The sequence below is a fragment of the Terrapene carolina genome, unplaced genomic scaffold, assembly GCF_002925995.2.
Source record: "Terrapene carolina triunguis isolate 2854851 unplaced genomic scaffold, T_m_triunguis-2.0 Scaffold58, whole genome shotgun sequence".
Classification (NCBI taxonomy): Eukaryota; Metazoa; Chordata; order Testudines; family Emydidae; genus Terrapene; species Terrapene triunguis.
Window position 1 is genome coordinate 45,529,082 of NW_020664409.1, and position 16,978 is coordinate 45,546,059.

The 16,978-nt window shown below is 38.2% G+C and overlaps 1 protein-coding gene across 1 annotated transcript in view; it reads right to left on the reverse strand.

The window, feature by feature from the left end:
* Window positions 1–12,592: 12,592 nt before the first annotated feature.
* PXDNL (peroxidasin like) overlaps window positions 12,593–16,978 on the reverse strand; it is a 291,769-nt gene continuing 287,383 nt past the window's right edge. The window contains exons 25-26 of the mRNA XM_026647339.1: window positions 15,666–15,776; window positions 12,593–13,132 (exon numbers count right to left, since the gene is read on the reverse strand). Coding sequence (XP_026503124.1) covers window positions 12,959–13,132; window positions 15,666–15,776 — 285 coding nt within the window. The 3' untranslated portion in view covers window positions 12,593–12,958. The remainder of the gene's footprint in view (window positions 13,133–15,665; window positions 15,777–16,978) is intronic.

Consider the following 16,978-nt stretch of genomic DNA (forward strand, 5'->3'; position numbering starts at 1 on the left):
TTCTACTTACTCCTATTTTTTTTCTTATCCCTCATCCTTTGTTCCCTATACCTAATAAAGTTCTCCCTGTTGTGATATTGTTATTTTGATGATTGTGATAAGAATTTTATTCCTTGTATACTGGACTACAATTATAACATACGACTGGTAATAAACATTTTCCCAGGGCACAGTAACCCTTGTGATCCAGGCACTAGGAAGGATTCCCCTTTGGATGGAGGCACCAGGTGCTAAGGTAAAGAACTCAGGACCCATGCCCCAGAGGGGAGAAGCTGCTCCAAGCAGCAGGCAAGTTACTTTAATCTGTGACAGAGTTTTATCAAGTATTTCTAACAACATCCTCTACCTATACTTGCCTACTACATAAGTACTTCGGTCATTCAAAAACCTTTCAATGGGATTTAGGGCCTATATCATTTAGAATTGCCTGTTATAAATATATCAGTAAAACAAGTCACCCCCGCCCCCCACAACCAACCAACCTAGTTATACCAGTACAAAAACTGTGTGTAGATCAGGCCTTAGGGGCTTTTGAATATTTTACCCTATGTCTGCTTAGTTTTGAGACAATGTAAATATAATCCCATTTGTTCATTAAAACAACAAGGAGTCCGGTAGCACCTTAAAGACTAACAGATTTATTTGGGCATAAGCTTTCGTGGGTACTTTTATGTCAAATTGTCAACACAGTTGCAGTTCTGTTGTAAATTATGTGTTTCTGCATTCAGAAGTTATCTTCAATAGTTTGCACCCAGCCATTTTTTCATGATCAGGGAACATAAATATCTTCTGCAGATGAATAATACATCAAATGAAGCAGCACTTGATAGCATTAATCCACTTTTATAGAAAAAAATCAATCAATAGCTCTTGGCATGCGATCTAATCTTATCGCTCATCGACAACGATTCTTGCTCATTAGACATTTCTGAAAAAAAGTCACGTGGCATGATCATCTAATGTTTTATCAGGCTACATCACATTTTGGAGCCAGAAGGTTAAAAAAAAAATACATATCCAGCAGTTAAAGGCTTCCTAACATGGACAGATACATTTGATGCTAGAAACATTTTACACATAGATGTATATAATTATGAAATTAATCAGCAACCGATACATTTCAAACACTGGCCAGAATCTGACAGTGATTTTTAAAATGATCTCTCACTATGCCTACTGTGAACTCTCCACCATATCTTTGCAGCTGCAGTGAACTTACAGAATTGCTGGAGAGAATCTAGGTTCAGAAGCAACAGTCTTACCTGAAACTTTTTATTACAATAATGTTTCATGGTAGGGCAGGCAGTGTGGTCTAATGGATAGAACATTGGAAAGGAGGTCAAGAGACCAGGGATCCATTCACAGATGTGCCAATGATTTACTGTGTTACTTTGGACAAATCACTTCACTTCAGTTTCCATTCCCAGCCTTCATCTATTTAGATTGCAAACACCTTGGGGCAGGAGCTGTCTCTTACTTTGTGTATATGCATTGTCTTTCACAGTGGGATACGGATCTAAGTTGGTGCCTCTTGGTACTACCATTATACAAATATAATAATGCTGTTCATTATGAACCTTAGATTAGATTATTTAAAAGTAGAGAATTCATCAGACCTTTCCTCTTTCTAACCCTCTAGCAAGTATTAGTGTACTGCAAAGTTGTTATTCTCCTACCACCTATATTACAGAAATAAAAACCTGAACACTTACCTTAGGGAGCTACTGTTCTGAGCTTCTGCTGTATCTCAGGAGAAACTACCGCCACTTGCTCACTGCTGGAATACACCATCTTGGAATCATGTTATTGCACATACCCAGTGCTGCTAATTTAGATTTTCACACAGCTCCACATAATGGCAGAAATGATGTATAGTTGCTTCATATTGAGTTGCAATGAATAAGTTGCAAAATATTGGTTTGGGTTCTTTGTTTTCCTATCTTTTGTTTTGTCCTACGAGTGGGTGGTGTTGGAGTTCTCTTGTTCCTGCTGGCCACACAAGGATGAAGGGGGTGGGGTTATTCATTTAATGATTTAAACACATACTGTGGAGAAACAATGAAAAGGCAAAGTATGTTGATAGGCTCCCTAAAGAAAGCCATCTTCCATTATGACAATAGAAGATATCCCTCCACTAAATGTTCTGCAAATGTTTGTCCATAAAATTCTTGCATGAAAAATCTTCCTCCTTACACATCACCTTCCATCTCTGAGGTAGGGTTGCCACTTCCAAGATGCAGAAAAACTGGCCAGTGCCTACCCCACCACCGCAAAAAAAAAAAAAAAAAAAAAAAACAGCCCCCCCCCCAACAACAAAAAGGGTCCTAGTGCCAACTAAAGCTAATTCGAAAACATTTTAGTAAGAGAATCATTTTCCACACACCCTCCCCCCAAAACCGAACAAAAATGCAATATATGTATTTTATGTTATTTTATCATTTTTCTTATCTTATGCTATCATGGCGCCGCAGTTCAGACAATGGGGTGAGAACTATAGAATGCTCTAGCATGTTCCAAATGAAAAAAAAAAAACCAAAACAAAATGGCACATCAAATCTTTTAACCAGCAAGGCAGTACAGAAATTGGCCAGGCTTGTTAAAAGCCAGCCAGGTGGCAACCTTGCATTGAGTAGGGGAAGCATAGTATAGCAGAATAGGAGTGATGTGCTCAATATTCACTTACAAAATCTATTATTAGTAACAATTTTTTGCCAAACTAGTTTAAAAAGATGAAAGCCTTTAAAACCTGTTGTTTGGCAAGAAGAGGTGGGTGGGTTTGGAAAGGGAGGAGTTGATAAACGGGTCTAGTTCTGGAACATTTTCTTTATTATTGACTTGAATGTGCACAGTGCTGTTGGAATCAAGAATTTTTTTAGGAAATTGCATCAGGAAGCTGTGGTTCTGGTGAGTCATGCGTTTGACCTTGAGGCTCTAAGACCCTGATTCAGCAAGGTACTTAAGCATGTGCCTGATATTAAGCACAGCAGTAGTGCTATTAAAGTCAATAGGACTGCTCAGATGGGTAAAATCAAGCATGTGCTGAAATGGGGCCTAAGGCTGCTGAAGAGGCACTAAATAGTCACTTGTATTTCCCTGTCTGCAGGATCTTCGGGAATAGTTTCTCTTCACTGGGGTTTATCCTTATTAAAATTGCCACAGTGACTTTAAAAAAAAAAAAACATACTTTTTTATGCTGAATTTTTTTCAGTTTTGTAGATCCTCCTTTCCTCCCTCCAACCCCTTTGCCACTAAAAAAGGGAGAAAGAGGGAAATGAAAGGGGCAGGGTATTAGGGTGGGTTGTCAAAAAAGGAAACTTTGAAAGAGCTTTGGGGTTTTTTGGGGCTAAAATTTCATTTTTTGAAAAATAGGTCACTTTTTCACAAAAATATTGACCAGCTCTACTATAACCACTTTGAAGAAAGAATGAAGAGGGAATGTGGAATTTCATTTTAGTTTTGATTGGAAGATTTAATCTTGGCCTTAACCTGTTCATCCTCTTTCCCTGGCTGGATCTCTAGAACCGCTACCATCTTCCTCTTCAGGGTTTCAAACAATTCTGGTAGAAAAAATTCCTCCTGCTTCTGTGGCTTAGAGTTATGATTTGAACTCAAGTGTTCTCCTTTCTAGGGGAGGAGCTAGAGTCTGTGGAAGGAGATCTGGATCTGAAATGCTTTTTGGCTTTTCTCCTCTGTTTTGGGGCTTGTTTTATTTGCTTCAGCTTTACTGAGAAAGGGTGGTGTTCTCCGTTGGGTGACTGGTCTATTTTCTGGTCTGGTGTTCGCTCATGGATCATCTTTCTCTAGAGCACCTTATCACTGCACATATAATTGGAGAAGAAAAGGAGGGGAATATCTCAGAGAGCCCAGATCTTCCTCCTGAGAAGGAGTGTCAGATGAGATGCCAGATTCCTTGACATGTGGCTCAATTTAAATTCTGGGAGAGGACTCCAGAACTTTTACCATTAGAGATGGATTGGAACAGAGTGATTGGGGGATTTTGGTATTTAACACCTGATGAGTCCTTGTTGAGGAGCTTGGTTTGCTGAGTCACAGGAGCTGAGGAAGATTAACCTAACTTTGTAAGGGAGGCTTCTTGGCTAGTGCTGGAGGAGAGTCTCTAGCTAGCTGTCCAGACTCTGAGCCATTTCCTCAACAGAGTTGGGAGCAATTGTGGGCAGAGTTCACCTGTTAGGATGCACTCCCCACAGATGCAGCACCTGGGGACAAAATGAAGAGTAGCTCAGTGGGTGATCCAACCTGGGGATGAGCACCCCAGAAATTCTGATACTATAAGAGATGGGGAGAAAGTGGAGACCACTGCTGTTCCAAAATAAGCTGTTAACAGCCAGGACTGAATAATATAGAAGGGTTTAACTGCCATCCTGTTTGCACTGCAGGAGACAGGGAATCTGTTATGAGAGTGGAAGGGGCATGATCAAACTCCCTCGTCAACTCAGAACTGCCTGCAGTATTTGCAGGAAGAGACATGCAGCCCAAATGTCTTGTATTGGGGGGAAAAGTGAGGTCTAGAAAGCCCTTTTAGGTTCTGCCTGAACCTGAGACTTTTTGTAATATTTTTATTTGCCCGAGCACATTCCTATGTGTTGATGAGTAGGTCAAATACATTTCCATTTTCTCCACCACAAGGAGCTAAGTTTATTTTATTTACTTTAAATGCTTCTACTGCATGACTGTTTTGCAGAAAGTATATGGTTTCTCATAAAACTCTGCAAATAGTTCTTGTATTTTTTTCCTGAAGAGTTGAGTAGAAATCTGTGTTAACTCTGTAATTATGACTAAATTCTATTTTTATTGACTAAGACTATCTGTGTTATTTCCTCCAGGATTGTCAATGAGAGTGTATATTTATACGCAAGTACATTTTTCAGGGTTTATGCTTTTTCCATTAACTCTGTTACCAATCTTTCAGGGGAAGAAAATATATATAACTTGCAGTTGCACAGGTAGATATTTTGTATTCTATGCACACACAACTAAAATAAAAAAGAAAATCAAATAGAATCCTGTATTTTGTCTAGTATAAATACTCCATATGCAAATATTACTGCTACTCACTGAGCCAGGAGCAATGTTTCCATAACACAAATAATACTTTAGGAAGATACATTTATCACCACCTGAACTATGAAGAATATTTGCATCATTGGGGCTGTATGATCAATATACTGACCTACAAACTGTGGAGTAATATCTTTATCCTTTTTTTCATGATAAATAAGGTAATATCTTGCTAGATAATAAAACTGGGACTTCCTTCTATAGAGTGGAAAAACGTATGGGAGGAAAAAACTACACAGAAAAGTCCATCAGGAGTTAGATAAGGAAACATATTACTTGTGAGAGATGGCAAACTGTCCTGGGAATTGAAGTCTTATCTGTATCCACAGAACACACATACACAGTACCATGTGCTCATTCAGAACAAGCTAGCCCAGACTGCCTAGTCAATGTGCTTGTCGTTCTGTTCTGGAAGGATCATTTTCTAGGAAACGAGAGAGAGTAGTTTAGCCTTCATACCCATTATATCTTTGACTCTGCAGGGACTGCCAAGAAGGATGCCAATTAATGTCAACTAAGGTGATGGTTTTTGTTTTATTCAACATTTGCCCACTGGGATCTCGAGTGAGACCAAAACTTATTTCACAGACCTTTGAACAGTCATGTGACAGTAATGACTTTAGTTCAGTATCAACTTGGTCAGAATGGAATAGGTTGCAAAGAAATGGAAGCCCTATGATGGCTCTAAGTCATCTAGTCTCTAAAAGTTTTAGAAGTTCTTTCATTGCCACCAGGACTCCACCTTGTGGCATAATATCTCACATGAACTTTCAGAGGTTGCTCTGAGTGTGTGGTTTGTGGGTTTGATCTTACTTCTATTGAAGTCAATTGCAGCTTTTCTATTGTCAGGAGTAGGCTCAGATGCTATAGCAGAAATATATATCCAGGATTATTCTGTTCTTGTGCATGTACTGGGTTCATAATCTTGGAGTGCATTGTCAGTAGTTTCCATGTACCTTTTGGAAATATGCTTGCAAAGAAAGATATTGCTCCATCTTACGTGAGTAACCCTTTTAGTCCAGATTAATTTCTGGGATAGGCCCCAGTTCAGGACAGAATCTCTGGGTACGTCTTCACTACCTGCCGTATCGGCAGGTAGCAATCGATTTATCCGGGATCGATATATCGCGTCTCATTAAGACGCGATATATCGATCCCCGAACGCGCTCCCCGTCGACTCCGGAACTCCACCGGAGCAAGCGGCGGTAGCAGAGTTGACGGGGGAGCCGCGACCGTCGATCCTGCGCCGTGTGGACCCCAGGTAAGTCGATCTAAGATACTTTGACTTCAGCTACATTATTCATGCAGCTGAAGTTGCGTATCTCAGATCGATCCCCCTCCCCCCGTGTAGACCAGCCCCAGATTCAGCAAATTACATTCTATTCTATTTAAGCACATGCTTAAAGTTGAGCACTTACTTTTGTAAACATTTCAAAGCCCACATTGGTCAACAACAAATGCTGGATGTGCATATGCTTCATTTAATTAAAAATTTCACCCAAATACAGAGATTTTTTTCAGGGTTTTGTTGCAAAATGTAACCAAAACAAACAAGAAAGCCACCCCCCTCCAGACATCTTAAATCAATAGTGTAGACACATTGTTGTGACTGTTAAGTTATGAAGAATTACAAACAAATTCAATACTTTGAAATAAAGTGAAAGAAGAAATCAACACGAAAAAAAGTGTTTTCCTACCACCTAGAAAAGAGCAACACTATAAAGTGTATAATTGAATAATACTTTGCTTCCTCTTTCTCAAATTTAATTACATTATAGCACTTTATACATTGTACCATAAGAGTTTGAAAGTACTTTTTATTGCATTTGAGAACATTTACAATAAGTATCTTTAAATGCCCTCAGTATAAAGGGGAAATTTATTCATAATAAAATAGCACCTTATTTCAGTCCAGCACTTGCTATAAGACACAAAAATAGCGTAGCAATGTTTTTCAGTCACTTTTGTGATCCAAGTCCTTTTTTCTGTGTTCGCTGTGATTTTCATACCTGTTGTGAAATCTGTAATCTCAAAAAGCCATCTCTAGAATCTCAAACACAAATGTTACCCATTCACAGGCAACATTATCTCAATTCAGCATCTCAATAGAGAGATGGGTGAATTGATCTGAATACAATAACTCCAGCTCCCTGCATTTGTAGGATCAAGAACCAAACTAATTTTGAGGTTCTGATATGATTGGGTGCTCTCTACCCTGCCATTCATTTCTGCTATCAGTGCCCTGCAGTGGAAAAACCACAGTAAGGCTTTTCTTTTCGCAGATTCACTATTGCCATGATCCAATTCCCCTTGAAATCAGTGTCTGTAATTTCTTCTCACTTACACCAGTGTAACTCCATCGGCTTCAGTGGAGCTGATTTATCCCTGTGGAAGTGACAGCTGAATCAGGTTCCTATTGCTGTCATAGAGGTCTGGATCAGGTCTTAGATTACAATAGTTCAGAGAAGAACCCAAACAGTGGGACCCATATCTGAACCTGAATTCCCGTTATGTGTTTCCTCCATTTCAATCTCAATAACAAGCTTTTATTGGAGTCATGACATAATGTATATATGTAAGTTTTAACATACTTCTAAATCCAGCCTGAATGCTTAAAACACAAGTACACAGATTATTTTGGAAAATATTCACCATGAAGTCATATTTCAGGCACAGCATTTAGCACCATATGTATTTTAAAACATCCCTGGTTTTGTATATTCATGAGGTACAAATATGTCATACATAAATTTTACTATAAACTTTGCTTACAAAGCTTGTATTTAAACATGAAGTTTGTCCTAAAATTTAAGCAGTGATATAGACTTGTATATGGCTTTCAATAATGAAAATTAATTATAAACTTCAAGCTAAAATTCTGAGTGCAAGCTACACAATAAATATGTTTTACCTTATTAGCATGGTGGGAGCAATTTATAGGACAAAATACATTTCACTGTGACAGAAATTTTACTATTGCTTTTTTCAAGGACTTTCAAAATACATAGTTTATGAGTCTTCTGAATATTATTTTAAGACTACACACCATTCATAGTTATATCTGAATATATAATGTTGAAATCTAATGCACAAATGCTCTTGTACATGTTAAATGTATCAACTTCAATACCAAATTACGAATTGCATGACATTAATGTTAGTAACTATTGCTTGTAATCTAAAGAATTATGTTGCACAGTAATTTAAAACATTTTCAAAGCAGCTTTCAATTTGTTCCCTGGTGCTTCCTCTACGATGCACAGGCTGACTATTTGTGTGTGATTAAATTTTCATGTCAGTCTGAATAGGCAATATTTGGTTGATCAACCAAATTGTCAGACAGTAATTCTTGTCCAGGCTCCTCACTGGATATCAACAAAGGTACATAGAAGATATTGATTAAGAAAGGTCCTTACATATAACTATGTATTTGTTCATGTGTAAGCCCCATTTCTATTCATTGTATATGCAAGACCAACTACTGAAAATTCCCCATCATTAGTTCCTCTGGACTTCCATGGCATAATACGGAGAACTGATATACTCTTACATAGGAGGGTTTTTTTTTGTTTTTTGTTTTTAAAGTGAAATTCACCTCTGTGCAGATAGCTAGCACAAGGCATATGTACCGCTTATATTCCACTCAAACTCAGGCTTAAGTGGTGCACAGGAGTAAATTTCACTCTCTATCAGGTAAGGATTCTTATGACTACAGAAAGTGTCTTTCACAAATGAAGCTGATCTATTTTCAGTTCAATTAAAATGTTAACTTACAAAATCATCCATATTAATAAACACACTTTTCATAAGTCACTGACTGAAATATACTGCACTCTCCTTATAGAACCACTTTATAGTAGTTGGGAGTTAACCTTCAGAAATCTTATGGTGAAACATAGTTTTTAAAATATCGTTATTATGGAGGGGTTTTACTTAGCTGTGAACTTTGATGCAGTAGCCCTATAACAATGTTGTAGCAGAATTACGAGAGTGGAGTGCATTAGGGAATATTCGTCAAATACTCTGTGTATCTCAGTAGAATACAAAATTAACATATATGTGGCTTTATAAGTGGTGTCTAGAATAAGGATGTAAATTGTCAACATTTAATCCAGATTTTAAGGTCCGTGTGATCTTGTAAAATCTACAGCATTTACTGATTTTACAAAATATTTACACAAAATATAAGACATACTTATCTGTGCATCCGAAGTCAAATGTAACCCAAAACAAGAATGACAGAGCTCTGTCCTACTCAGTTTTTATACAGATTTTCACATTGTTTTCAGTAGAAAGTTCTGAGCATGGTTTGTCAGAAAGATAATTTTCTTCACTGGAGAGATGTTTTTCTTTCCATTCCGATTTCAGTATCTTCTTTGCAACAGCCTTGTTTCTAGACTTTTGTTGGCCCTATAAAATCAGATGTCCCTTAGAACTAATCATCTATAAATATAGTTTGTGAAACTATCCTAATGACCCAGCATTTGTGCACATAGTTTCAATTATGATTATGTCAGTTATGTGAGAAACCCCACACATGACATTATGAAATGGCCTATTGTCGGTAAACAGACAATGACAAACAATTTAACCATGGAATGAAATAAAAGGGAAGCACAGATCCTTATGAATTTAAAGGGTAAGTGTAATACAGTGATCTCCCTATTAGCATTTTTAACTCTTCAAGACAAAGTTCCAAAGCAGAATTAGGTTCTAAGTAGGGCTATCGATTAATTGCAGTAAACTCATGTGATTAATTCAAAAAAATTAATCGTGATTAATTGCAGTTTTAATTGCACTGTTAAACAATAGAATACCAATTGACATTTAATTAAATATTTTTGGATATTTTCTCCATTTTGAAATATATTGATTTCAGTTACAACACAGAATATAAAATGTACAGTGCTCACTTTATATTATTTTTATTACAAATATTAGCACTGTAAACATGATAAAAGAAATAGTATTTTTCAATTGACCTCATACAATACTGTAATACAATCTCTTTATCGTGAAAGTGCAACTTACAAATGTAGATTTTTTTTGTTACGTAACTGCACTCAAAAACAAAACAATGTAAAACTTCAGAGCCTACTTTAGAGCTTACAAGTCCACTCAGTCCTACTTCTTGTTCAGCCAATCGCTAAGATAAACAAGTTTGTTTACATTTATGGGAGATAATGCTTTTGGCTTCTTATTTACAATGTCACCTGAAAGTGAGAACAGGCATTGGCATGGCACTTTTGTAGCCAGCATTGCAAGGTATTTACGTGCCAGATATGCTAAACATTCGTATGCCCCTTCATGCTTCATCCACCATTCCAGAGGACATGCTTCCATGCTGATGATGCTCGTTTAAAAAAATAATGCATTAATTAAATTTGTGACTGAACTCCTTGGGGGAGAATTGTATGTCTCCTGCTCTGTTTTACCTGCATTCTGCCATATGTTTCATGTTATAGCAGTCTTGGATGATGACCCAGCACATGTTGTTCATTTTAAGACCAATTTCACTGAAAATTTGACAAAATGCAAAGAAGATACCAATGTGAGATTTCTAAAGCTAGCTACAGCACTCGACCTAAGGTTTAAGAATCTGAAGTGCCTTCCAAAATCTGAGAGGGATGAGGTGTGGAGCATGCTTTCAGAAATCTTAAAAGAGCAACACTCTGATGTGGAAACTACTGGGGAAAATGCACATCCTTTCCACAATTCACCCACATCCTTTCCACGAACGCTGTTATTCTCCGACAATTCAGAACCCAAACCACCAAAAAAGAAAACCAACCTTCTGCTGGTGGCATCTGACTCAGATGATGAAAGTGAACATGCTTCGGTCTGCACTGCTTTGTATCATTATCGAGCAGAACCCGTCATCAATATGGACGCACGTCCTCTGGAATGGTGGTTGAAGCATGAAGGGACATATGAATCTAACTCATCTGGCACATAAAGATCTTGCGATGCCGGCTACAACAGTGCCATGTGAACACCTGCTTTCACTTTCAGGTGACATTGTAAACAAGAAGCAGGCAGCAATATCTCCTGCAAATGTAAACAAACTTGTTTGTCTGAGTGACTGACTGAACAAGAAGTAAGGCTGAGTGGACTTGTAAGCTCTAAAGTTTTGCACTGTTTTATTTTTGAATGCAGTTATTTTTTGTATATAATTCTACATTTGTAAGTTCAACTTTCATGATAAAGTACTTGTATGAGGTGAATTGAAAATACTATTTCTTTTGTTTTTTATAGCACAAATATTTGTAATAAAAATAAATATGAAGTGAGCTGTAGTTTATAGTTTGTGTTCTGTGTTGTAATTGAAATCAATATATTTGAAAATATAGAAAACATCAAAATATTTAAATAAATGGTATTCTATTATTGTTTAACAGTGCGATTAATCGCGCGATTAATCGTGATTAATTTTTTTAATCACTTGACAGCCCTAGTTCTAAGCAGTGTCTGCAAAAAATGTACATATACAAGTAAATATGCATGTCCAACTTCTACTTTTCCATCTAAGTCAGCTAATTGCACATGAAAATGAACATTTGTGTGCATGCGTTTTTTAAGATTCAACTTTGAACCCAGGTTTTGAAAGTGTGTCTCCTTATTTTAAAAATTGCAGCTTGAAAAAAAACAACAACCCTCATCTCTTTCACGTGAATGACCACAGTATCACAATACTAAGGGATTTGCCATAAGGTTCTACATGTGGGCAAGTTGAACAGATGAGTCCATTCTCTCTCTCTCTTTCTATATATCCTATTGATGTCAACGAGAGATCCATGCAGAATGAGAAAAGGAGTACACAACTTCCTGGCACATTATACTGCACTTATACATTCTTTATCCCCTTTTGGAGACATGTGCATACATGGCAAGCTCCCTGAGATGTGCTTTAAATTTCCAATCAGAGTCTCAACATGATGAGATTACAAAGAATTGTGCCATGCTACTCTTTCATTTTGATTTTGCAAAAACCCAAGCTCCATAAAGCTAGCATGGAATAAGAATAGAGTCTTATAAAAGGAAACTAAGCTGTTTCTCATAGTATAACACCATCCAAAACAACAACAACAAAAACCCAGCAGGTCAAGTACAAACTTCTTTTCTATAACTCTTTTCTTTAGAACAGTGCAATTTTTAAAACATTTCTCATTACTAAAATGTGTGTGAAATTTAAAAGAAAACTTTCAGTCAGTGGTTGAATTCTAAGCACATGTCTGCACTTACCTCTGGAGTGATCGATCCAGCAGGGGTTGATATATCACATCTAGTGAAGATGCGATAAATCACCCGCCGAGCGCTCTCCTGTCGACTCTGGTACACCACCGGAGAGAGAGGCGCAGGCGGAGTCAACGGGGGAGTGTCAGTAGTCGACTTGCCGCAGTGAAGACACCGCAGTAAGTAGCTCTAAGTACGTCGACTTCAGCTACATTATTCATGTAGCTGAAGTTGCGTAACTTAGATCGATCCCCCCTTTCTCCCCAGTGTAGACCAGGCCTAAGATTCAAAGAAATCCCATGCTTTTAAATCTTTTTGCCTCCCTGACTTTTGGGAGAAGGAGAACAACAAATTTAAAATTGAATTTATGAATCTAACATTTAACAACTTCCAATGGCAGAGTACAAGATATAATAATCTGTAAAGGGCTTTCAGTAGAGTCTTTCATGCCCTTGCTCACCCTTAGATTAGATCTACCAATGTTGAAAGATAACTTTATAGAATATGCCCACCATGGTGAAAAGCCTAAAGTGACTTGATTGTTTCATCAGTGTTTTTACATCAAACATTTTAGTGCAGGTATTGTAGTCAGCAGTGCTTGTAACTTCTTGTCAGAACCTTTGAATTGGGAGACTACAGCCCCCTACTAGATAGTTCCTAAAGGTAGCTCCTTGTCAGAGGAATCAGGTTCAAGTTCTATTGGTGATTCTATAGGGTTTTCATTGTCTATGCAGTCTGGACAGCATTTTCCTTCCAGCTTTGTGGGGGTCGAACACTCTACTGAGGGACACGTCTCCACAGTACAGGTTATTTGGCCATTCTGAAAGGTAATGTTGAAGTATTAGCACCTTTTTTCCCAATAGAAAAAAACAGGACAGCACAGTCTCCAATATTTTTTACAATTTTCCAGTGCTTTGTATAAAATACAGTAGCTGAAAGAATGCAGATGGTCTCTGTCATGCAGAATTGTATAAAATTAGATGATGTACTTATGCACACAAATAAGTGATCATTTTCCTAGTTGTAAGAACAATTTGACAGGTTTCTGAGGTTAATTAGAATGCTCACAGCCAAAAAATTGTTCAGCAGTTCTAACTCATATCAAAGTTTTCTAATCTGATGCCTTTCTTTTTTTAAAAAAATGTCTTGCACTACGCAAAGGTTCAATTTTCACACCGCTGTGCATTGAAAAAATACAAGATTTCCATTCAGATTCATTATAAAACACTTCTATATCTAAGTTCACTGTAAGTCACTATATGTGTGTTCCACTCTACTATTGTTTAACATTAGCATATGCTAATAACCACAATATTTTTTCATTGTTTGTTATGTTTGACAATTGAGTCCGCTACAAGGTATAAAATAATTGTAATACGGTAAAAGGCTAAGCTTTAGAAAAGGGTCATAACGTAACATTGCTGAATAACTGTCATAGGGCAGTCACCTCCCAGGTGCCCTTCGTGGTGGCCCTACAAGCAGTTCCTTGCCTCAATTTCCCTCTTCCAGACTGACAGTTGTTCAATCGCCTGCCTGCTTTCTGCATCACATGTGATGGGTAACCCTGCCTGGAGCACCCTGCACTGGGAAGAGCAGGAATCCTCATAGCCCGTCTTCTGGGATTTCATCCATTTACCCCTCTCTCCTTCTGGGCCCACCTTTCCAGCATTAAGACATTAGCAGGTAAGCCCCTCTGCTGCTCTCTGCCGTCAGCTCCCAGCTTTGACTCTCTGGGTTGGGCAGGTCAGCTGGCAAATCCCTCTTCTGCCCTCCCTCAGGAACCACTTACAGTCTCCTGGCTCTGGCAGCTCTCACCTGGTGACATCTCACTCCCAGGCAGCTCTTACCTCACCTTTTCCTGACTGACTGAGATAGCTCTGACTCCCCAGGTCTCTCTCCCACTTTCTTTATTTTGGACTCTAGGTTCTGGACTCTCCCTTGCCTTTGGGCTGTCTCATTCATACCTCCCGGGGCAGCCCTACCCTCTTCATTATAGCCAAACTAGAGCACACCTGGACTAGATCAGGACTGGTCTCAATTTCCTTGAAGGGGCCAGCCACCCTGTTACAGTAAAAAAAAAAAAAAAAAAAAAAAGCATTTATTTATAGGGGTTATATTTAAGTCAATATTAGATCTTGGGCCAGATTTTCAAAGGTAGTTGGTGCCTAAAGATGCAGATAGTTGCCTAGTGGGATTTTCAAAAACATCTAAGCAGGTGAAGCACCTAATTCCCATGGGTTAGATAAAGTCCAGGAAAAAATGATGCCCCCAATCCCGCAGATTTATCAATTTTATGCTGTAGTCCCATTGAGATGAAGTAGTCCCATTCACTCCTGTGTGTAAAGTAAAGCATGTGTGTAAGTCTTTTGCAGGATCAAGGCCTATGAGCTGGAATCATTAGATACAAAAAATTCAATACACAAGGATTTAGGAGCTGAAGTTTTGCACACATGTATGGAGTGAAATTAAACCCTCTGCAGATGGCCCATGTTGTACATAGGCACTATGAATCCCACTTAAGTCTTCTTATGCAGAGGACCTGCAAAAATACCTGTGTACATCTTCAGCGTTATCTTGAAGGAGTAAGTGACTCTTAAATGGAATGTAGGCCTTATGCCCATTGTAGATTTGAGCACATGGAAGCATTATGTGCACATCAATGGCACAGCTAAAGTGTGTGATGTCAAGAAAGATTATGCAGTGGAATTTAGCATTTCTCTGAGGGTGACAGAAGTAACCTCATCCATGGACAGGAAATTGATGGTGGGCTGTTGCTGGACCATACATCAAAGACCTACCAATTGGTGGGAACCATTTTGTGTAGCCAAAACTCACCTGTTTTTCAGTTGGAAGAACGATGAGACTTGAATTTGATTCAGAATGATATGGAACTATTTGTGCTAAATAAACTAACCTATACATCAAGGAAGTAACCCAGCTGTTGGTGCGCCTATTTGTGAAAAAGTGAATTTAGCCCTCACAAAAAGAGAGAACCCAATTAAAGCTGCCTCACACCTTCTGTAAGTGATTTCCACTTATTCAGTATCAGAGCTAAGTTAGTGCAAAATGGTATCACCAATATCAGATTTCTTCTCTGGTATGCACATTTTGCATTTAAGACGAGGTGCAGATTAGACTCAATCTGAAATATTTTGTCCTTTTGTTTAACTCTGGTTATGGCAAATGTTCACTGAATTTCTCCAGAAGACTTATGTTCCCTATTATCACTAAGCTATGGAGAGTTGTGAGGCACACTTTTCTTTCTTAATTCATCATTGCAGGATGCTTCAGCTGGCATGATACCAAAGGAAAAAGAGAATTTAATAGCAGAGAAAACGTTCAGCAACACATACCTTACAGCTACAGCTAATGCAGTCTTCCTTCATCCAGTGTTCATTTTCCTTCCGCTGAATCCCATCATCCATGCAACCTTCCTGCCTCAGGCGAGCCTCCAGCTTGTTTATCTGTAAAAGGAGAGGGGAGAGGTGGGATAGGAAAAGGTGGAAACTAAGCTGAATGAATCATTATTCTTGATAACAACATATTAAAGCTTCAAAAACCTTCAGACATTTATTCATTTTCTTAGTACCAAGCTTTCATCTTGGCTTAATCAGCATTTCTATTTTTGCATAGAACACATTTGCAGTCCAAAAACTACTTGATGATTAAAATACTTTATTTTCCACTTGTATTGTAGCTGATGACCTCACAGCTCTGGCACTCCCCAGGAACCTATATCATGATGTAATTTGGATCAGTGATCAATATGTGATGAACTTCCAGCAAAGAAGCTGTATAGCACAATGAGCCTTCTACTTTCTGGAAACTTGAGGGGGTGGGTGGGACCCTGCCTGAGGTCACAAAAGAAATGTATCATGGTCTAATCCTAGCTCATGACAGACACTGGTTTGCACACAAAGCCATGAAAATTTAGCATGAATGACAGTCACTGTTCCTTTAAAAAAGGACTACCACTGGAGTAACAAGGATGCTGATAGGTTATGGAGGCAGCTTGCACAGAATCTCTCTTCACTGTGCTTAATGTCCAACCAGTGTTATTAGGTCAGACTTGCAGGAATGCCAGATCAACAGAACATTTAAAGAAAAGCCGTTAAAAAATTACACTGCAGCCCCTTCATTAAGTGGTAAGGTAACAGTAGCCAATTTAAGACGGTTTGTGTAATTTGGAAGGGAAAAAAGGGAAAAACTAAGTCTTCAGAAAAAATAAACATTAAAAAATGAAGCAAAATGATGAATGAAAGTGCAGTTTTATTGCCAAGACACAGGTCTATTCTCCTCACATTCTGAATGTTTCGCTCCTATTAATTTTAATGACTCACTGCTACAATCTGACACAGAAAGGAGAAGTCATGCTAAATGCTCTCTGTACATATTTTTCAAACTAATTAGTGAAAAATTATATATTTTCCATTTACCGTAAAGCCCTGATTCTGCAGTGGATTCATGCTAGCCAATCCCATTACACCGTCAGATCATGGTTACAATTCCTAACTTAGCCATGCCCAAATGGTCCAAGGGAACTAGTTCTCTTATAAATGAATGACTTTCAGGTCAGCTCTCTGGCTACCCCTCTGTAGGATATTGCCCTGAATCAACTGCCTGAAAGCCTCCTAACCTTTAAAACAGACTATCTGAAGAAGGCCCC